The sequence below is a fragment of the Gavia stellata genome, chromosome 4 (genome assembly GCF_030936135.1).
Source record: "Gavia stellata isolate bGavSte3 chromosome 4, bGavSte3.hap2, whole genome shotgun sequence".
NCBI classification, from domain to species: domain Eukaryota; kingdom Metazoa; phylum Chordata; class Aves; order Gaviiformes; family Gaviidae; genus Gavia; species Gavia stellata.
The window spans coordinates 68,038,128-68,060,801 of NC_082597.1; the positions used below are offsets into that span (position 1 = coordinate 68,038,128).

At 48.4% G+C, this 22,674-nt stretch overlaps 1 protein-coding gene across 1 annotated transcript in view; it reads right to left on the reverse strand.

Annotated features, from left to right (window-relative positions):
- Positions 1 to 222: 222 nt before the first annotated feature.
- LOC104263962 (sodium- and chloride-dependent betaine transporter) overlaps positions 223 to 22,674 on the reverse strand; it is a 30,858-nt gene continuing 8,406 nt past the window's right edge. Inside the window, exons 5-14 of the mRNA XM_059817196.1 lie at positions 21,962 to 22,094; positions 18,923 to 19,057; positions 16,673 to 16,776; positions 14,997 to 15,121; positions 14,591 to 14,703; positions 13,245 to 13,382; positions 11,710 to 11,812; positions 5,100 to 5,200; positions 3,843 to 4,013; positions 223 to 366 (exon numbers count right to left, since the gene is read on the reverse strand). Coding sequence (XP_059673179.1) covers positions 223 to 366; positions 3,843 to 4,013; positions 5,100 to 5,200; positions 11,710 to 11,812; positions 13,245 to 13,382; positions 14,591 to 14,703; positions 14,997 to 15,121; positions 16,673 to 16,776; positions 18,923 to 19,057; positions 21,962 to 22,094 — 1,267 coding nt within the window. The remainder of the gene's footprint in view (positions 367 to 3,842; positions 4,014 to 5,099; positions 5,201 to 11,709; positions 11,813 to 13,244; positions 13,383 to 14,590; positions 14,704 to 14,996; positions 15,122 to 16,672; positions 16,777 to 18,922; positions 19,058 to 21,961; positions 22,095 to 22,674) is intronic.

Below are 22,674 nucleotides of genomic sequence, written 5' to 3' on the forward strand. Positions count from 1 at the left end.
GTTGCTCTCTCCCCAGCTGCTGACAGGGAGAGTTGTCCCCAGGGACTCCAAAGAAATGCCGTCCCTGGTGGGTGCAACCACCTGGCTAGAAGGAGACAGTGTCCCAGATGCTTCTGTCTCAGACATGAAGGAGAGAAGGGAAGAACCCAGGAGAGAAAAGAAACCACTTCAGGAAGGAGAGAGCTAATCAGTCCGGGGTATGGAGGAGACATCCCCTGTGTCTTAGAAGTGGGTTTCTCTCTCTGTGATGCTGAGCACCTCCTGGACCGGAGGGGACCATCCCTTGCGCTTCAGTTCAGACAGACCTGCCACGTGCTTCTTTGGCTTCGGCAGATCCTCCGCTGGGGAAATCAGCTGTGTCAGCCGCTGCGGAGAGGAAGTCTCTGTTAATTAAGCTGATAAACAAATGGACACTCAATAGTGATCCACAACCATTGCTGGGGGCAAAGGCATCTAGAGAGCTAATGCTCCCAGCTCCTTGCTCCTCTCCCGACACATGGCTGTGAAAGGGAGAGGAAGGAGAGCAGGATCGCTTTAACTGCTCTCAATGACACTTATCCCACCTCTAGGCTCAAACCTGGGCCGTGGACTGACCACCCAACATACAGGGCTCCTCACAGACATGTTTCTGGGAGAAAGGATGTTAGCCATTAGCTCCACAGACATTTTCTGTGGCCATGGAAAAACCACTGTAAAGCCCTTTTTCTTCCCCTATGCCAAGTAGCCATGCTTCCCATTGACTTTGGTGGGAGCTGTGGAGCCTTTCAAATGGTCTGACCATCAGAAAGTGCTGGGCATCTCCTGCTGCGGTCCGAAACAGGGTGGCAAGTGACACCTACCTCAGTGGCACTTCCCTGGTAAAGCAGTCCCTCCGCAGACTGGTTCCTGCCCCCAAGCCATCCCAGCTCCTCTCTTCCAGCCAGGCAGACTGCGACGGTGCAGGCAGGGGTTGCGAGGCAGCTGCCTGCCCTTAACTCCCCCTGTCCTCTGCAACACAGGGGTGCTGCAGGCTGCTCCACACACACGTATGCTAGTGTTGTGTCAGCTTTGGGGAGTTTATTCTTAAAAAATGCAAAGAACTTGGAGCTCTTTGGGCAAAAGTTGCTGGCCTGCAGAAACAGCTGCTGTGAATTTCTGCTCTTTCTCATCCCATTTTTTAAGTCCCTTTGGTACCACACACTCTCCTGAGCACCTGGGCTCCTCCCAAAGCCAAGTAACACACAGTGTCCTGCAGCCACCTGCCCAACTCCATGGACCAGTGTGTCACTTCCCTACTGAATACCGACTTTCACAATTACTAACTTTTTCCATCACAAGCTGTTCAGGCCAGTGCATGCTCCTGCATTGCAAAGCACATCACAAACAGAGAAGGCAATTCATCCATGACTCATTTGATTCATTTCAGTGCTTCCACTCCTTGTGACATGCCTGCCAGATTCCTGGATATTGCTCATTTATTCAAAAGTATTTGCCCCATGATTTCTGAAATCAGCCTTGGCCTGCAGCTGCTCTGTGAGCAGTTCATTGTGAGTTTTCAGTCTTTGGCGCTTGAGCTGTCTTAATCAGACACATTAGGAAACAACATTTATGTTTCTTGGTCAGTCAAGTGTAACAAGAGGAATCAGTTCATCGCAGTGACTGATCATAATTACCAATTACAAACTTGCTTTCAGTGAATGGCTTGCAATATTCAGTTGAAAGGCACTGTTCCTGGAAGCATCTGTGTCAGGATATTAATTCACTACATTTCTGGGGTGTGACTGGAAAAAGAGAACAGGTATATTTTGAGAAAACCTGTTTTCAAAACAAACAGGAGCAACTATTCCAGGAAGTATCGTGTGGTTGGCTTTGATTCTCCTCTGAATCATCCCAGGCTTAGCAGCTGACTCCTTCCTACATGCCTAAAGCACATCCTTGGAAGTTTCTTCATACTAATATAACTGAGAAGTCCCTAGAAATTACAACTAATATCATCTAAACCAGGGCAAGTAATAGAAAAACCCTCAATCTGAAATTGGCCAAATCAAGTCCTTGGATGTACTGTAAAATAAGCATTAACACTACTCACAGCAACATTTCAGTCCAAAGGCTCAAAGCACTTTGCAACAGGTAAGAAATATTGCTTGTTTAGCAGGCAGGACATTTGGACAATTACTTCACTTACAGCTCCAAGTCCTCATTTAGACATATGAAACCTCTGAGCTGTGGCATGTCAGACATGTTGTCAGCCACCCAGTCAAACTCTTCAAACCAGCCATGCGAAAGGACAGATGCATTACTGCTAAATGGTCTGGAGCACAGGAGAGGGCTGTAAGAGGCAGGACTCAAGGTCTGAACTTGAAGCAAATCATATCACAGCACTTTGGCACAAGATTCACCTGGAATTCTTCATATTGGGAGGTGTACAGCTCCCTCCCAACCTTGTCAAATCTTCATGGCTGCCAACGGCAACCAGGAAGCCCAAGGGCCAAAGGCAGCTAAACAGGAATTATTTCATAGCATGGTACTTCAAAGCCTTTATCCTTTTGAACTGTGTTCAAAAAACCGTGTAAACGTGTAGATGTGGCACTGCGGGACATGGTTTAGTGGGCATGGTGGTGTTGGGTTGATGGTTGGACCTGATGATCTTACAGGTCTTTTCCAACCTTAAGGATTCTGTGATTCTGTGTGTGATTCTCCACCTCCCTACCTGCATGGCTTATGCCCCTCTCACTGTGTCACTGAAGACTTTCATCTCTACTGTTCCTGTCTGGGCATTGCACTGTATCGTCTCCTGAGCCTGAGATGGGCATTAGCCAGCTCTGTCACAACTCCTGTCACTCCCTATTAAGTCAAATCTCCCAGCCAGCAAATAAGAGCCCCACAGATTCACTTTCCCTGAGGCAATGGAGCCAACGAGGACATCCTTCACCCAGCCTGTCTCTGGCTGTGTTGGCAGTGCAGGTTACTCCTCCCCGTGACCCCACAACGTGACTGCCACACCTACACCACAGCCACAGGGATGCTCCCATCCGCTGCTCACCTGCTCCCCACTCCAACCAGCTGCAGATGAGCCTACAGTTAGTGAGCATGGGGAAGAACCAGAAGAGAAATTGTGCAGAAATGTATACGCGCTGTGCATCACTCAGGTGTTTATTCATGGGTCAGGTGGGGTGTCATCTCTATGACACCATCTTCCTAGACACACTTCTTCCTAGGGCAAGATGTCTACAGTGAAAGAGAACAGGCTTGGGCATGGCACGGGGTAGACCTTTACAGCTCTGTGAGCATGTCCTCTTTAATAGCCACGTGTTATTTCTTCAGAGGAAATAACATGGTCCTGACCCAGGACTAAAAGTGGAGAAGGGGCAAGGGACAAGAAGTAAAGGAAAAACACATCCTGTTTTTGCACCTGGTTTGCACCAGCACTAGTCAGTAACGAAAGAGGAGGCAAAGGTGGTGGCATGCCATCTTTACTTACATGGCCAGCAGGACCACCTGAACCATAAACCAAACCAATCAGCCTGTGGCCTCGGGTAGCCCACGCTGAGGAAGTCCTATGCCATCCAGTGGAGCCAGTGTTAGAGACACTCTGCATATGTCTACATACTGCACTGAGCATGGTGGTGCCGCGTCTCATGGGAGACGCTGGACATTTGATCATCACCCTGGAAGCTGTGCTCAGACTCTCCAAGCCTTCCAAATTGCCAGCAAGAGCTACAGGGCATTCTGGGGAAGGGCCACTCTCAACCTTCTTGCCTTCTCAGAGGAGAAATGTGCCAGGTACATCTTCCCTGGGGCCCTTCCCATGACCCATCTGGGGGAAGCAGCAGCAACTCGCCCAGTGACCACAATGCCAGTACCTGCTTCAGGGGTCCTTTCGTTTTCAGGAGGATGAAGATGGCGTAGAGAGGAACGCAGACCATGGAGGAGAGTGCCATCAGCCAGCCCACCACGTAGCCCCAGGGCGGGTACACGTAGGAATTGTTGTATTTCAAGGGTGTGTACTTGATCAGGGAAAACAGGAAGACGGCCTGAGGAGCAGAAAACAGAGGTAGCCAGAGCAAAGGGAGCAGCAAAGCCAGACAGCCTGGCCACCCTGCAAGCACCGGCTGGGTGGCAATGGGTGTGACGTCTTGCATGAGCTAGCATGGACCTTGCTAGCTGCAGCAAGGCAGAGCTTAGTGCGTGCTGATCACACAAGGAGTTATCTCAGAGCCAAGACCAGGCTTCTCTGCAATGTACAGCCTTCAGGCTTCTTAAGCTTCTTAACCTAAGCAAAGTTGGCAGCAGCTTTGAGGGTCCAGCAACATTGAGACAGCCATTTATTCATATCAAAGTAGGAATTGTTGTTGTCCCTGGCAGAAGCCCTCCCAAAGTACCATTTGGGCACAGATTTACCCCTCTTGGGGCTCTCTAGCCACAGAACTCTCAGATTATTTGGGCTAGATCAGGCTTGCTTTGAAAATTTCCCAGATATTCAACTCCTGCTGGAGCCCAAGGACAAAGGACTAGAAATCTTTTGTAAGCTGTAGCTATAGATCCCATCTGTGTTCCCACTGAGGTCAAAGAAAACAACTCTCAACATCAGATGCAGGAGCAGAATTTGGCTCAGAAATCATGTAAAAGTCAGTGGGGCAAGACTGGACATAAACTCAAAACAGGCAAGAACTTGCCTGACTTAGGGTGCATTTTCTTTAAACACAGTTGTCACATAAGTTTTGAAAGACATTTAATAACATAGAAAGCAAATGGCCGTGGAAAGATATTTCTGAACCATAGGAGGTCACAGGAACACAGGCTGAAGCAAGTATTTCAGAACAGGGTAATTCTCACTGGTCTTCTATTCAAAAGTAATTTGACCAAACCTCTCCAGGCTTTGAGGATACATTTCTCTTTGCCTTCACAGTAAACAAGTGGCTTTTCAGGCTCAATTAATTTTCCAGGCAAAAGATAAGTCTTTACAAAGGAAATAAATTGCCGCCTCAGCTATGGACAAGCTTCTGTTTCTCCATAGGAGTTTGAAAAAATTACAGCAGCATCTTGAAGACAAATCAACCTTTTCTACTGAGAACCCAGGGACCCAGAATAATATGCCATGTTGTCATAATTGCACTTACCAAACACAGACCCGGGGTGAACACCAACCAGCATATCTTGATCAAGGGCCATGGTCGGAAACCAATCATGTCCTCAATGTTGTCATAGAAGCGGTTGGCACCTTGGCCACCAGCCGGCACAGAGACAAAGTCAGAGGTCAGATCATTGTTGTTTCCTTCAACCACTATTCACATCAGATCCAACTTTCTTTTCAGATCCAACTGTCTTATCCTCAGTGTTTACTCCTGGCAAAAACCCGACTATTCTAGTAATATAGCAGTAGGAAAAGGGGTTTTCTGGCATTGAAAAGACCCATCTGTGGCTAAACACAGATAGAGGCTTTTAAGTTCAGCCATAAGTTATCAGAACAGCTGACACAGAAGTGCCCTGTCCCTCAGACAGCAGCAGCCATAAGTGAGAGGATGCAGCCCATGTGCCGATAGGAGCTGGTAAGGGTTGGTACGAGGCAAGGAGGGGTGCCTAGAGTATAGGTCAGCAAGAGAAAGCTCTTGCAGGTTGAGAACATGGGATTGCGTGAGCCCAGAGTGCTAAAAGGAACAAAGAGAGTTGGGGACACCAAACAAAACCCTCTCTCTGTAACCAAATCGGCACACCAGGGAATTCATGTCAAGAATCCCCACTGAGCTGGGCATTTCCCCTGTCATCAAGAGCCTGCTTTCCACAGAATATTTTCTTTTTGGCATAAACCCAGAAGACCTGGCAACCCAAACTCTGCTGGAAACCAAATCTTCCATCTGCAAGTGCTGCTGTACCGTCCAATGGGAGCTGTCCCACCCACAGGGTGCCTGATCTCCTCCTTCTCCTCTCATTAGTTTCACTTACTAGGTTACGTTGTTCACACTATGCAGGACCCACCTGAATCTCATGGTGCACCAGAGTGGGATATACCTCTGAAGATCATCTAAAAGTCCTGCCACTGGCCAGACCCTATCCATTGACTCTTCCCAACCCGAAGCACAAAGAGCAAATGTATGCAATGGTATATAGAGGAGACGGCATAATGCAGATGGACTTCAGCAGACCTTGTAGTAAGCTCTAAGATGTCTTCAAGGAACAAGAGCCTAATGCTGGCCAAAAAGAGATGCAAAATGAAGAAGATTCAAAAAGTCATTCATAAGATGCCCCCACCTCTTCCTAACTACAGCTAACCAGAGGTACTGTATCAGACTGCCTCAGGTAAAATAGAGTAACAGTATTAGACAAAAAAATGGAGCCAGACTGTCCATAGAAAGTGTTACCAATTAAGCATCTCTGGGATGAAATAATACCATATTTGTCTTATTGAAGTTTAATCACAGTGCTTAGCTGATAAAGAAGAGCTCTGCCTTTAGGGGTGTTCATCCTGCTGTGAACTCAAGGTCATGCCACAGTTCCCACCTGCAAGCATGATGAGACCTTGCTTTCTTGCATCTTAACAGCAGAAGGCTGGGCTGGGCAAAATATATGCCTAGAGGACTGGCCACACTTGCGAGTGTTTGGGGTTTGGTGAGTTTTATTTTGGTTTGTGTTTTTTATGTCTTAGAATTAAATTGTCACATTAAGTTTCCTTTAAATACATAAATTCTACCAAAGCACATTATGTGTGCTTTTCTTTTTTTGTAATTCTTTGCATTATTTTCTATATCCCATGACTAATGTTTGCCAGAAAGCTCTTTTAAACCCAGCTTTTTGAAGTATTTAGGCTGGGGAGGGCAGGTTCTTTGAACACCTCATGGTTCCCATCTTGAGTTGGCAAGTTAACAAGGAGCCTCAAGCAAAGACAACAGGCTATGGCATATCAAGAGACACGCAGACTTGTGTGGGAACCCAGCCTACACCACAAAACAGAACCCTAAAACTTCCAAGCTGTAAATATCATGAGGCTTCAGATAGGATTTCTGAAAATATACTGGGGATGAAAGGGAGATGATATAAAACTTCTATTTTGCCAAAAAGCCAAAATCTTCGACAGGGTGAAAAAAAAAGGAGAGAGATATAAATGATGCGACTTGCAGTTTATAATGTGAGCATAGCAGTCTCTTATACCATACAGTGCTTCCGCAGAAACACACTGTGATGTCAGACATGTGATGGATAAATTCATTCATAATAACAACTTTGTGGAAGCCAAAGTTTCACTGCAAATTTGGATCTAGGATCTAGTGTAAGAGACATAGCAATTAAAGAAATACAAAGGTGCCAAACAAAAAGAAAGACACAGCAGACATCCATCCTCCACCAAGAAAACAACCCCAAACTTATGTTGTTAGTTATGACGTGCCTCCACCTGTCCTTATTCCTATTTTCTGTAGTACAACCATCAGGTCCCACATTTCCACAACCAACGTGGCAGTCAGTAGGTGATGTGATGAAACACAATGGGGACTGACATGAGCATCCTCAGAGACTATATGAACAGAAGGTTTTACACGTTCTACGTTTCGCAGGCAGATGAAAAAACAATCAAGCTTAAGAAGTCATCAGTTCAATCACTCAACACTGGCTTTTTGAGCAAATTAGAAGCTGGAGAATGCATGCAGTCCCCCTTCCTTCCCAGAAGATTAGAAGGATTAGATAAAGCTCCTGCAGAGAAAAGCATAAAGATTTCCCCAAAGAGATTTTTGTTGGAATGAACAAAGATGTTTGGTGTTATCCCCAATATCCCCAGAGAAGGAAGAATGGTATGCAGGCACAGGGCAGTTATCCATGCATGCTGATGCCACTTCTCTTGTGCTGACCAATCCCATATACCTTCAAAGCTGTTGCATGCTTTTCTGACAAATCATTTAATTTTTCTACATAGATTCATGGAAATAAATTTCACATGAACCCAGCTAGAGATTTGATTACATCCTTATGTCTTGTCCTTATGGAGCCCTTCTCATTTTATGTAGCTTATAACAAACATGTAGATGTGGCACTTTGGGACATGGTTTAGTGGGCATGGTGGTGTTGGGTTGATGGTTGGACTTGATCTTACAGGTCTTTTCCAACCTTAAGGATTCTGTGATTCTGTGAACTGCAAGTGATACCCAAACCGAAAGGGACAAAGATTTTATTTTATTTTTACACTACTCAGAAACAGTGAATTTCACAGATCTGCTCATTTGGAATCTATGAAAAAGCCCTCCCTTTTAAATCTTTTCTCCCAAGCTGCATTTATTTGCATTCATCTATATCAAATTTCATCCACAGTATTTCAACAGGTGATCACCCTGTCTCTATACCATAGTCTTAAGCTTGTGTCTATCTGCTCCTTTTCTATCTCAAACCTGCAGCATTAACACCTGCGCCAAACCTGTGCAAAATGCCAGCAGCAGAGTCATTGTGGGACTGCAACAACTGTGCACCCTTTGGGTACCAGGCGTACAGAGCAGGCCCCTTATGGTCCATAAATAAGCGTGTAAGATTGCCTGTAGCTAGTGAGTCCGAGAGGATAAAGCACACGCAGCCAGAGCAAGCCCGACAGGCAGGATCCAGGCAGGAGGCTGCTGCTTGTGGTAGCCACGCCGCATGTGAGCAAGAGAGAGAGAGAGAGGAAGGTTTACACCAGCACAACACGGGTTCACCATAGGGCCACCCCCAGGTACCCACTGGCATCAGTTTGCTTTAGCTTTGTAAACAGTTCTAAATGGTTTCAGTGCCAGCTCTCCTGCAGCGATGGAGGCATTCACTTTCTCCTGGAACAGCTGATCCTAATGTGCATGTTGTCACTGCCTGGAGAATATCCTCCCTGCAGCACATTTCGGTGGCATCATGTTGTGAATCCCAGTGCTCAAAACCCATGCCTGCTTATATAAGGGCTGCCTGTCCCAAAGTGGAAGGGAGCGAGGAGAAGGGGAGAAAAAAAAAAAAACAAAACCCTCCAGAACTCCTCTCTAGGGAATGTGATCAGCAGGTCCGATGCCGCAAGATCCTTTCACAGGCAGAGAGCTGTATGCAAGGAAATCCTCAGGTCTTTGCAAGAGCAGCTGCCTGGCAGCAGAGGGAAGCTGCCAAGTGGTGGGTGGTTGGCGTATGTGCTGGGAGAGGAGAAACTCAGAACGCGTATTTGTCTTAGCAAAAATGCTGTAATTCTTCACAGTGTAAGCAGGAGGCTCAGCCCTGCCAATTCTGAGGCTGGGAAAAAAAACATTGATCGGCACCAGCACATTGTTTTCCATTAAGATGCCTCACCTTGGCCCTCTGACTACATTTCAGACCAGAATCAGCCCAATGGATGCAAAGCAGAATGTCAAGAGAGTAAAATCCTGCTGTGTGGATTGGGCAAATTAACCCATGGTGGTGATGGAAAGGGCCATTTCACGGTCCCCAGCTGCTCTGTCCCCCTTCCAGGCTGCTGGGGCAGCATCACCTCTCCTGCTGCTCATTGTCTGCCATTGCCCCTCTTCATGGGTCATTGAAAAAGGCATGTGGCCTGTGTGACTGTAAAAATGGCAGGGGGTTTCTATATGTTAAAGCATAATTCAGTTTAATGTAACCAAGCATGGTGATGATCAACCCCTGTCACAGATGGATAGGAATCTCTATCCCGCAGTAAATCCCACAGGGACTGGGTAGAAGGCAACTCTGTCTAAATCAAAATCTGGCCAGGGTCTGGTATTGCAAGCTCTCAGGTGAGCTTCCTTTGCAGGACATCTCTCTAGAATAAATCTCTCTTACAGATCTGCTTCTCTTGCATTCCCCAGAGGTCAAGTCCAAGCAGCTGGACCTGCTACCATTTCAATAAGAGAGGAGTCCATCCAGACTAACAATTGGCTCCTGCTGTACATAAAGCATTTGGAGAAACTGATAACTCCTTCATCAGCAACTGCACTACAGCCAATGCAACCTCTATAAAACTGTAAGCATCAAAGACAGCACACAGGGACTGACTGTTCACTGTCTCTTCTAAAATAAGACAAAGGTGGCACCAAATTAAATTAGCAGGTGGCAGATCCAACACAAGGAAAAGAGAGTGACTTCTCACATAACACCTGACCAAGCCATGGAGCTCCTTGCTACAGCATTTTGTGGGTGATAAATGCTTACCTGAGTCAACTGGAAAAATTAACAGAAGGGAAATAAATAGATTTTACTTCTGGCGCTGGAAATCCCTGGGCAACAAGCTGAGTATTGCATCTGGCTCCAGGACCCCCGGCAGAAGAAAGACATGGACCTGTTAGAGTGGGTCCAGAGAAGGGCCATGAAAATGATCAGAGGACTAGAATACCTCTCCTGTGAAGACAGGCTGAGAGGGTTGGGGTTGTTCAGCCTGGAGAAGATAAGGCTCCAGGGAGACCTTGTTGTGGCCTTTCAATATATATAGGGGGCTTGTAAGAAAGACAGAGAGAGACTTTTTACTAGGGCTTGTAGTGACAGGACAAGGAGTAACAGTTTTGAACTGAAAGAGGGTAGGTTTAGATTTGATATAAGGAAGAAGTTCTTCACTACGAGAGTGCTGAGACACTGGAAAAGGCTGCCCAGAGAAGTTGCGGATGCACCATCATTGCTAGTGTCCAAGGTCAGGTTGGACAGGGCTTTGAGCTAACTGATCCAGTGAAAGATGTCCCTGCCTATGGCAGGGGGGTGGACCAGATGACCTTTGAATGTTCCTTCCAACTCCAGCCATTCTATGGTTCTATAATAAGTTGTTAGAAGCTGGAAGAATATTCACAGAAAGTATTATTGCTAACTTTTCTGCTATTACACTCCTTCCTGAGCATCCACTCCTGGCCATTGAAAGAGACACAACATGCTGCTCATACCTGCAATCTTTTCCTTAGTTTAGGATGGTCACATTGCTTGGCGTAGCTAGGAGCCAGCAGATGCACGCGTGATTGTGGGATGTTGAGGGTCTGCTCTAAACTGGCATCTGCTATAGCTTTGCATGATCCTTACAGGTACTGAGCTCCTGTAGCTCCATGAAGCTAAGGAGAGAAAGCAGCTGCTCTGCATCACACGCAACCAGACCCTTTGCCCGAAAACCACCAGCCTTGACACAAGCTTCCGGGAGATGAACTGCAGCCTGTGTGCTCAGGCACCATTCAGCAGGGAAGAGACCTCCCATAGGATATCACAGGATACTCTTCTTACTGCACAGACTAACAAGCAGTTGGTTTCCTTCCGATAGTTCGTGGAGCTCAGTTTAATCCTGCTCCTGAGTAGTTTAGTTACAGACTTCACTGAAAGCCAAAGCAGTCCCTCCCATTTCTTTTAGGACTGCCATCACAGCCCGTGCAAACAGGAAGCATGTATTGTCACAGAAGTAACACACAGCAAGTCTGCATCCCAGCATTTTGTGTTAAATTAACTGGCAGTACTAAACTGAAGGCACAATGTAAGCCAACAGTAACAGAGACCAAAGAAGAGTAGTCACTCCTCTACAGCTGATTTTTGAATTCAGTGTGCAGATGGGAAGAGCAGCAAGGTAGTTCAACATGAGGAACCTTCAGAGAAGGAAAAAATATTCCTACTCTAAATGTGGAGCAATTAAGAAACATTGCGAGGAAATACAGTGGAAACCAGATAAGAAAGAGGGCAATTACAGCATTTCTTTGCCCCCTAAGCATCTTTTCTATCCACTCCCACTTCTCAAACTCCCATCCTTGCCTTAATAAAGAGCAACACAGGTTTTTGTCCTCCACTTACCATACACCCATCCTACACAGATGACTTCAAAAATGGCCAGGAAGAGCAGGCACATGCCACTGGCAGCATAGTAGTCAAAGAGCTGGAAGATGTACATCCCGCCCTGTTGAAGAGGTAGAGAAGAGAGAGTCATGGCAGGACTACTCCATGTGAGGGAAAAATGACTGAGGCAAGCAGAAGAATAGCAGCAGAAACACTGCACCTAGAGCAGGTGGGAGAAGGAGAAGAGCCTAAAAGACAGTCAGGCCTGGTGGCAGGAGAGCATTTCATACCCATTTTATGGTACTGCTGGGCTAGGCTGGTTTCTGTGTCCATAGAAGCAGGACCCAGTTTGTTTGCTTGTTTTAAATCAGTTTAAATCAGTTTCCAGCATCATTTCAAAATACCATATAGCACTGCAGAACTTTGCACCCAAGAAACTGGGATCCTGAGGATCAGGACATTCAGATATGTCATTTTAGCCACATCCATCTTTACATATGGGTCAATGTCCAAGCCCTGCAATGGCAGAGGCATGTGGCTTCCCTGCTGCCTTTGCCTTCGAGCTGAGCTCTGCATAGTTGCCATCAGCTACCTCTACAGGTCAGTGGATGACTCCTCTCATATTTTCATGTGTTTTCTCAAAAAGAAGCTCCTCTAATACAAGTCAAGCAGATGCTTTCAAATAGTGCTGAAGGGCTCTAGACACTGCCAGAGTAGCAGAGCAGTTACCCCTTCATCCCACCATACATGAGGTGACATCCTACAGTGATGGCAGTAGATGTCTCCATGCAAGAGGGCATGCAAAAGCCATCAGAATCTTTAATGCAGTCTCGCTCAAAGCTCGGTCACAGTGGGAGCTGCCTTCAGGAAATCCTTAGCCAGGATCCTGTTAGAGGATCATTCAGCACTACCTAAGAGGTTTAGCAGGAATTAGCTGTCACTACACAGCACATGGAGGCAACACAGAGGAGTGCTAAAACCCCCGCCCAAGCGTGCGGCATGCACGCACAGCGCAGCACAGCACAGCACACCACTGTGCAGGAAGAGGTGCTTGGCTATTAGCTGCAGAGCAGGGCAAACACTGTGCGCATAGCATTGCACCAACACAGCTCTGCTCCTTCTGGTCCTGGGAATCACAGGCTTCCCACTGGCTCAGGCAGGGTTACGGTGCAGCCCTTACCCCCAGCCCCCCCTCCTGCTGCTCTGCCTCTTGTGGAAAGCAGCCAGCAGACTATCGCTACCCTTAGAAGAGCTTCTGCTTGTGCAGCTCAGCTTGTTTTAGCCACCAGGCCTGGTATTTGCACAAAGCTGCACATCAGGCAGCCTCCCTGGGCTGTGGGACCATTTCTCTGGAAGGCTCAGTTGTGCAGCGAGTACATTAGCATCACACAGGGTAAAAGCAGCAGTGGTGGTGAAAGACACCAGCTAATGCATTAGAAATGAAGGATAAATAACAGCATCAAAGACAAGCTTGTTGTTTCTACCCACTCCTTCAGAGTAGTCTAGCAGGGCTTCTGGTGCTTGGCTGTATAACCCAGCTACTCCTTTCTTACCTCAGTGACCAGCAATAAGCCCAGCAGGTAGCATATGACTGCAATGGCCAGGATCAGCAGCTCCCGACGCCCCTTCTTCCGAAACACTCCCGGGAACATGTCAATAAGAGCTGTCACCATGCTTTCCACACAGACGAACTGCAGAAGACGACAGTTCAGAAATATCAGTGAGGTCTCCTCTAGAGCTGCAGACCAAAGGGGTTAAAAGTACAGCCCCATGTTGGGGGGATGAACTGTGAGATGTACAAGGAATTGCCTCAAACCCAACAGAGCATGCTGTTGCACAGCAGGAACAACCAAGGGATGGGGAGGCAAGGGGCAGACTGTGCCCTCGAGCTGGGTGAGAAAGCACCTGAGATGGCACAAGGAATCCTTGTGACAGAGGGCAGCTCCCCCTGCCACCGTGAAGCTAAGGGGTGCCAGGTGACTGTGGGGGCACAGCTCAGCCCTAACATCAAACACACCGCTCGTACAGCAGGACTGGCTGCAAAATACATCACGACTGCCTGGGACAACCCAGTAGAGCAGGTGGCCAGGCGTCCTGCAGGTGAATTGCTGGCTTTTGGGGCTGATCATGGGGCAGGATTGCCTGCTCATCACCACGTGGCTCTCGGCCCCAAAGCGCACATCACCCATAGGCTACATAAGAGAACATCAGCCACTGCTAGGACAGCCCAGACAGCATGAAGCAGAGCCATAAGCGAGATGAGGCAGGAGGGGACCTCGACTCAGAGAAACAGAGGAAAGAGACCTCTTTCTCCAGGTACAGGGGCTGAGGTGCTGCAAAGCGGAGCCTGAGCAGAGGACCCTGCCTGGCAGGCATGCCAGGACATTCCCTGCTCTCCTCATGCCAGCACTCCAGGGTTGCACACTCTGTTCTGCAGGGTGCTCTGCTGGGTTTTGCTTCTGGCATAACAGGGGTGTGGGAGGGTAAGAGATGGGCACACCATTGGGGGGAGCACACAGGGATTGCTCTGATGAGATGCAGCTGGGAGAAAACAGCTGAATTCTCCTTCCCACACTGCCCTGCTCTGTGCCAGGCCTCACTCCACAGGGTGCATGGTTTTGGTGCTGGCACAGAGGTGGGAGGGGATGTAGCTGGGACACCCTCATGTACACACAGGGAGAAGGACGCTGAACAGAGATGCCAGCACACATAACCACTGGCCTCCCATCGGCCCTGGCTCTGAGCTCCCACAACGTGAAAGTGCTGTGGACAATGTGGAGAACATATTTGAGGTACCAGCAAAGCACATAACCACCTTATCCTTTCCCATGGCTTTGGGGAGTGCTCAGGCTGGGGACAGGCACCTGCGTGTTAGACAAGGAGGGGGCATTTGCTGTACCTGGCTGTCCAGTCCCAAGAAGATCAACATGAGGAAGAAGAGGCAGGACCAGAGCTGAGACACAGGCATCATCGTCACTGCCGCTGGATATGCGATGAAAGCCAGGCCAGGACCTGCCAGCAGACCACAGGATGACCATGTGTGCCCCCAACACCACCGCCTATCACCACCACCCTGCAACACAGTGTGAGCTCACATACTGCTGACTGTCAGCTCATATCACCACGGCTCCTTGCCCACACTGGGCTGAAAGCTGTGTTGGGGAACACTGGTCCTGCAGACCTCGCTGCAGACACCCATAGCAATACAGGATGAAGATAACATCCTGGGCTTCACATCAGAAAAGTCCCCTTCCCTTCAGGCTTTCTGTTTTGCCTTGGCTCTGAAGCCTCCTGGAAAAACCTACCTGATTCAGCCACTTCTGCAATGGGTACACCCTGCTCTCGAGCCATGAAGCCCAGCACAGAGAAAATGGCAAAGCCAGCAACGAAGCTGGTGGCACTGTTCAGGAAGCAGAGCATGACACAGTCCCTGCAGGGGGGAGACCAGAGAGAAATTGGTGTTTCCTGCTGCAGAATGGGTTCTCTTGGGATCATGTCTGTACTCAGCTTCCCCAGTCGGACAGCATGGAGCAAGGAACAGCAATGCTGCTCTTGAACTCCCTCAGAAGTAAAAAGCTCAGAACAGAGCCAAAAATCAGCCTACCTACCTTATACCCCACTGTTCAAGAGTAATATGACTATACGTGGCACAAAGAGAGACACAGGGCACCACCAGTGGCTTGTGAATAGGATGCCACAATGATATACATAGGGACATGGGAAGAAAAAGGTTGACAGGAGTCAAGAGAATAAGAAAAACAACAGAGAAAATGAGGAAACCAGCAAATTAGAAAAGGGAAGACGTTGCAAAAGTAAACATAGTCAAGAAAGAGGAGCATCTGAAAGCATGAACACATAGAGGTTCAGCAGGTCTGGTAAAATAAGGACTAACGGGTTAACAAAAATCCTCCCCTGACAAGGGTTGTGTCTACACTATCTTTATTAACTACGCCCAGATGGAAGCTGGAACGTGCTATGCCACTTGTCCTGAAATGTTTGTGCACTTGCTCCCTGTGAAAACGGGGCACCAGTCTGAGCTGGCTGGGCTGGAAGCCCCACACCCCGGGATCCTGCCTGGGCAGCTGTCAGAGCTGACCCACAGCATCAGCTGCTCTGTAGCAGTGTGGACACGCAGCACATTTGGGTCACCCAGAGCTAAGCTGCCAGTTCCAGGCACCTTAGGCATTAGAGGAAGGTGTCAGCACACCGCCCCATTGGTGACAGATACATTTTGGGAGAGACAGGGGAAAGTATTAATTGCCTGACCAACAACCGTTGCAGCACCTACTGGAGGACAGAAAAAGAGGAGAGATGATTGATGTCTCCCAAGTACCATTACATTTTCCCATCCGCACTGGAGCAATACATGAAGGAACAACAAAGGCCCTGCTCCTCGATGCTCTGTGGAAGGTGTCAGAAATGGTCCTGATGGCTTCACTGAGCTCCATATCAGGCCATGAATAAAATAGATTTGTAATCCGAAGTTAAGAAGGAGGCCAGACAGACTTGATTAATCTTCTTGATAGGATCAGAATGTCACTGGCACTACATTGCCCTGATGGTAGTAAAGCGCTGGAGACAGGGTGCCCAGCCATCATCTTTGTGCCATCTCCCCTGCCTAGCAAGTGACAGCAGAGCTGGCCGTGCCACCCCTGCTCACTCACCCTGTCAAAATAGCCCATGGTGTCTCCACAGTGGCTGGAGACACTCTCCATTTTCATTCCTCCCCCTCCACCAGTCTCTCCCGTTTCCAAGCTAACTCATGTGGGAGAGCACTACTAAAGCCATTTTCTGGAACTCGTGTGTTCCCTCAGCCACTCTCCATCCCTATGCCGAGTCCTCTGCAGCTTCCACACTGTGAGAAGCTTGTTAGTCAAAGCAGCATGACCCAAGGGGACGGAGCTTGCCTCAGATGCAGCTCTGTGTTGTTTGTCTCTGAGCAGATTTCCGGAAGGATACAAGGAGTCCAGGCTACTTTTACCTGTAACAGTTGTTGGTATATCTGTTGTAGCTGCCCAGAGCTGTCAGGCACCCCTGGCAGATGGCGTAAGAGAAGAAGATCTGAGTGCTTGCATCCATCCAGACCTGGAAGAGAGAAGGTCAGTGGTCTCCAGACCTGGCAACAAAATAAAAAAATGGCTGTGCCCTGTCTAACAATAACCCCTCCATCCGTGCAGAACAAACCCCATGAAACAGAGAGGGGCTCAGTGGATGTAGAAACTGGGATACCTCTCTGGGAAAACTGAGCTATAGGACTGAAAGTCCTCTAGGAAAAGTCTCCTGGGAGGGATCATATTTTCATATCCCACTCAAGGTGACACCACTTCTCCATCCCGCACCTTTGCATTCTGGGTGGAGACGGCATCCCTGATAGCACAGCTCCGGCTGAAGTTAGCACTGCAGATGTCTGTGGTCCCTACGTGGCTCAGGGTTTACAGAGCTGGTGGTGAGTCATCCCAAACGAGGGCCAGCGAGTCCTTTGCATGATCAATGTACACCCCCTCCCTGCTCCTCAATCTAGTTTCCCACATCTCTGAGGCTGCGGTGCAGGTGAAGGGCAGAAAATTGCTCGGCTGAGAGATTTCAGGCCAGCGGGGTGTCGTGCACCCAGGTTCCCCTTTGCTCTGGCATTGCACGGGAAAAGCTGAGTGGGCTTGTTCACCGCTGCTCCAGCCCTCTCCCCCGTGGAGAAGTCCCTTCACTCCGTGTGTTGTGGGCTGAACTACAGGCAGGCAGGAAAACAGCACACCTTTCCGTTTGTCTGTGTGTTCCCTCTCCTCAGTTTCTTTTTCCCCTAATCAGCCCCCAGCTGCAAACATCCAGGCAGCTGCAATTTGGCAGCCTTCAAAAAATCCCAGACCAGGCATTGCTGCTTACATTCACACGGATCTCTCACAGACAGGCATGTACATGGGAACCCTTCAGGCACGGGCACAGCGCACGTCCAGCTTTACACCAAAGCCCCACATTCTGCCTAAACGCAGTAGCAGGATCTCTCACTCCTGCTATGCTGGGTTGCAGCAGCCTGGAAAGACCATGTCAGCTTTAGGTAGGCTGTGAAAGATAGGAAGGTTTTCAGCGAATAAGCTCTGACCATGAATAAAACACAGTCAGCCCCAGCCACCCCGTGTTTTTTATTTTGGTATTAAAATGCCATTTATGTTCAGCTGGCTCTTTGAGTTCAGCGCACCACAGATTTTGTATTGACAACACATAATTGCATCTGAAAGCCTTTTGGGGGAAGACAGTGTGTCTGGCAGCTGGTTTGGGAGCAGTTGGGGCTTTGGCCATCTGGGAAGATGCACGAGGTAAGCTGAGACTGTGAGCTAAGCATATTGCTTGGCTGCCTCCACGAAAAGATTCAGCAGTGGAATAATTAGCAGCAGTGTCATTTAAATGCTCTTCTGAGGGGGGTCTGCATTAACACCTCCCTGGGATGGTGGAGGCAGCCTGCACAGCATTGCTGAGTCCACATGGGGAAGAGAAGCAACCTGCTGCTACAAGAAAGGTGCCAGAGCTGATACCCCAGGGTGATCCTTCTGTAGGGGGTCCTGCTGCCCGCCCTTTGCAGCTCCCAAGGGTATTCCTGTCAGCTTGCGCTACCTTGCAGGTCCTGGGTTTGGCTGCACCCTCTGTCCTAATCTGGACTGGCCCTCCCCGGGTACACAGCATCTTCCCTGCCAGGGCAGGGTTTCCACGAGCTCCAGTGAGTGGTGGCAGGGGATGACGTCCTCCCTTTAGCCAGCCCCTGACCCAGGTGTGTGGGACCAGCCCCGAAGGGTGAAGCGAACCTGCTGCAGAGCCCACGTTACCTGCGTGCATTCAGTCTCCGCAAGCACAGGGGCCCTGTGCTCACTGGGAGGGCCATACTGGAGCCAAACAAAGTGCTAACCAGGCCAGAAAAAATGAAAAGTGGTAGATCATTTCCCCCCCTTCCTTAATTATTTGCATTTAAGACCCAGCAAAACCATCTGTTACATGCTGAATATTTCATATACTTTTCTGGTTTTGCTGAGCCCATGAGTGGAAATGACCCATATGCTGCAGACGCACAAGCAAAAGGGCTGTGCTGTGCAGGGGGACTAGACCTCTCTCAGCTCTTTTAAGGAGGTCTCACTGGTTCACCAATCTCCTTTCAGAGAAGACAGCTAGATCCTCAGCTAGCAGCAGGTCCAAGGGCCAGGGCACTAGAAACCTTCCTGTGGCCAGCACTTGCCTGACCCCCACCCACCTGCGGGTCCGCCAGCCTGGAAATGTCTGGCTTCAGGTAGAAGATGATCCCCTCGGCAGCACCTGGCAGCGTGACTCCTCGCACCAGCAGGATGATAAGCATCACATACGGAAAGGTGGCAGTGAAGTAAACGACCTGTGGGTGCAGGGAAACGAGGAGAGAGGGTCAAGCAGGATGATGCAGGCATCATCCCGTCTCATCTCATCTGCAGGCCCCCACCCCAGCAAATGTCCCTGGACTCTGCTGTTGGCTATAGCTGCTACTGCTAGTGTAGAAGAGGTGGGGAAGAAATTAATCAAGGTCACATCTCACTGGTGATTTAGTTAATCTACATTTTGTTCCTCACCCAAGACTCTGCCACTGGTTGCTCTGCTTTATTTTCTCTTTCCAGTCAGTGTAATTTCCCTGCTGTCAAGCTGTTCCCTTCATCTTTCTAGAGCTGCAAAAGAAACCCATGTCTCATCCTGTCGCCGAGTTTTAATGAGGAGTTATTAAAATGGCCTTATTCCCAGCAAGAGTTTTCCAAATTAAATAGCAACTTTTGCTGCTCAATTTGAGACACCTCTGAGGGGTCCCATTTCCAGAGGTGTTCATGTGGCTCTCTCATCCCTTCAATGCCTCTGAGCTCACAGGCAAAAAATGGGGGCTCCTCAAAGCCTTTAAAGAAAATGTAGACCATTATTTTTGTAAAACCTTCTTTTCACTTCTTCTTGTGTGTGATGTAAATAGATATTACAGTAGAATTAATCATCTCTAATCCATTGCCTAACGTAACATTTTTTTTTTCTATTTGCAAAATATCCGTGAGCAAGTTGCAACTTCCTAATATTTATTCATTATTAAAATTCATCCAAGTAATGTGAAGGCTTGTTTACTCTATGGATTCACAGTGGGGGGCCTAAAATGACATTTTTTCTGCTTAGTGGTAATTGGTTGAATAAGTCACAGTTTGTGGCACTTTTGCTGTTCCCCGATTAAATGAGAATGAGAGCACTTTTGGCACAAGTACTAAAATCTACCTTCAGAAATCACTTCTGGGGAACATTTATACACATCACCTGAATGCATAAGGAAAGGAAGCATGGAAAGAGCACAAGAGTGGGCAAAATGAATAAAAGAAAAAGGCTTTTAAAAAAAATGAGTCTTCACAGAGTTATTTGAAATTACTTTCCTGAGGTCGCTCTATTGTTTCTTTAAGTTTGGACTCCTTAAATCACAGAATCATAAACACAAGGGTCTGGCAGGGTTATCTGATTAGAGCAGCCTTTCAGTCAAGCACAGCATCCTGTTTACTCTGCAACTGTTGAACAAAATTATGCACCTACTCAGAATTCCTGGGACGTCCCTACTGCTTATCCTAATATGTAGTCAGTGAGGAAAAAGAAGGAAGGAGCTGATTTTTTTTTAACAGTGCCCCTGTAAAACTCAAAATTACTATCTGCAGAGAAGACAACCGGCCTGTCTGACCTGTGGTACATCTCAGGACAGAAAAACCTACCCTATATTGCTGCACCATGTCCACAACATCTAGCTGGTAAAAAGTAAGCCGTGTATCCTAAAACTCGTGATGGAAAAATCTTCTGTGGTCCCAGGAAAGCCATTCCAGCTACTACCTGCACTCACTGTTTCCTCTCACCATCTAGTCTGACTTTGCTAAACCCAATCAGCCCAACCAGCCTGACTGAACTTCTTCAGCTTTCTCCTTGTGCAGGCAAGCTTTGCACGCTGGGGCAGCAGCAGGCAAAGGAGAGACTCGGTGGAGAGGGCTGAGAGCTGAAGGGAACCTGGGATGGCTTAATTACAGTTCCGTGCAGATCAAGCAGCCTCTCACATCCAATCTCCCAAGATCAGAATGATAGCTCTTGTGAAAATGGCACTGTGGTATGCAAACCAGGGACCATCAGAGATTTAAGATTTAAAACATGGATCATCGCCTCTCCCTGTAGGTGTGGAGTCTGGCTTTCCCTTCTTGAGAAACGGTGGACAGCAGGTCAGCACCAGCAAGAGCCAGAGTCATCAGCAAAGACTGGGAGAAACCTAGTGAGCAGAACAAGCTATTGTCTTGCTCTGTTAAAATGGGTGCCCAGTGCGGTTTTAGGGTGGGAGATGGGATGTGACACTGAAACATAGGTGTCCAGTACTACAGGGAACATCTGCCGATACTAGGGATAGTGATTTGAAGGAAGAAGTCTGTTGCAGAAAATGGTTCCCTTCCCTTTGCTACTGGGACATCCCCTGGACACCCACAAGACCCAACCATCATTAATGACCCACCCATCTCATTGCAGCTTCAGGAAGGAAGTAGGTCTTGAACAAGTCAAGGCCATAGTAGCATCCCTAACACCCACCCCAAGGCATCACACACTCATTCACTCCAGAAGGATAACCGGTCCACCTGATCTATGGGATCAACACCAGGAGGGAGCATCGGCTCCAGCCTCACTAGCAAAATGCAGAAAGTGACCCACTGAGCCAAAAACCACAGAGCCAGGGAGAGTACAAAGGAGAGCACAAAGACAACTCTCCCACCCCAAGTATTTTGCGTGATAAATAAGCATGAGAGATTCATCATCTATTCACTGAGCTGGTTACAGGCAGCAGCTTGTCTATTTTGCTCAAGTGTTTAATTATTGCCAGGGATAGGAGGTTTGCAGAGGATCTTGTTAAAAACACTGGCAAGCCACACCAGGACAACACACTGGTGAGTGGATGATTCCTAAGGGGATTATCCTTGGGAGCACTTGGGGAGTATCCATCAGCCACTGTAGGTATCTGCAAGGAAAAATGTGACCCAAGAGTCCCCTCAGTTCCCAGGTCTTTCCCTGTTCTCCTCTCCTTGTTTGACCTACTCTTTTATTCTTCCTCTTATGGGTCAAACATAAACGGTGTACATCAGTCTGGCCCCACCAGGTTTTAGGTTTTACTTTGGTGCTGTGTGTCTCCTGCCTCTACTTCATGAAGAGGAAAAAGAGATTGGGGAAGAAATGTAAGATGGGTACAAGGAGGCTTATGGACCAGGAGGACAATCTCTGTTCCTACTTTGCCTGTGGACTTGACCCCTTTCCAGATGCAGAAGTAGCAGATGATCCACGCCAGCAGGAGACACAGAGCCAGCTCCCAGCGCACAGTGCCCAGTTTGTGAATACCATCCGTGAGCCCCAGGACTCGCTTCCTGCCAGTGTCCAGGGACAGGGAGAGAAGCATTAACATCCCAAACCCCACTCATCCGTACAGACCTTTCCCATATTACCCCATCCAAAGACTTAACAGGCTATCCACAACACATCTGCCCAGGGCTCCCAGCCATGCAAATCACCCCAGCTCTGCCTAGGGCTCCCCTCTGTTGTTCCTGCTGATGCTGCTCCACCGTGTCCTGTAGCTGGCCCGAGTCCTCCCACTCTCCAAGCCCATGGCGCTATGCCTGTCAGACCCACACAATACAAAATCACCACCTGCTCCCCATTGCTTCCCCACCCTGGCAGCTGCCCAGCAGACGCTGCTCAATCCAAAGCAGGCCACCAATGCCATCATCACCCCGTGGCCACCATTCTTCCTCTGGACTCCCCATACACTATGGACACCCTATATATAAGCATAAATGGCCTTTATGACTCCCATGCCTTTCCTTCAGCATCATTTCTTGAAGATTCCGCATCATGAAGGTGGGCCACACAAGAGCTCAGCACTGCAGCTCATGCAGTCCCCTTCTGGGACTTCTTTGGGCTTCTGCCCAACCCCACGCTTACGATTCC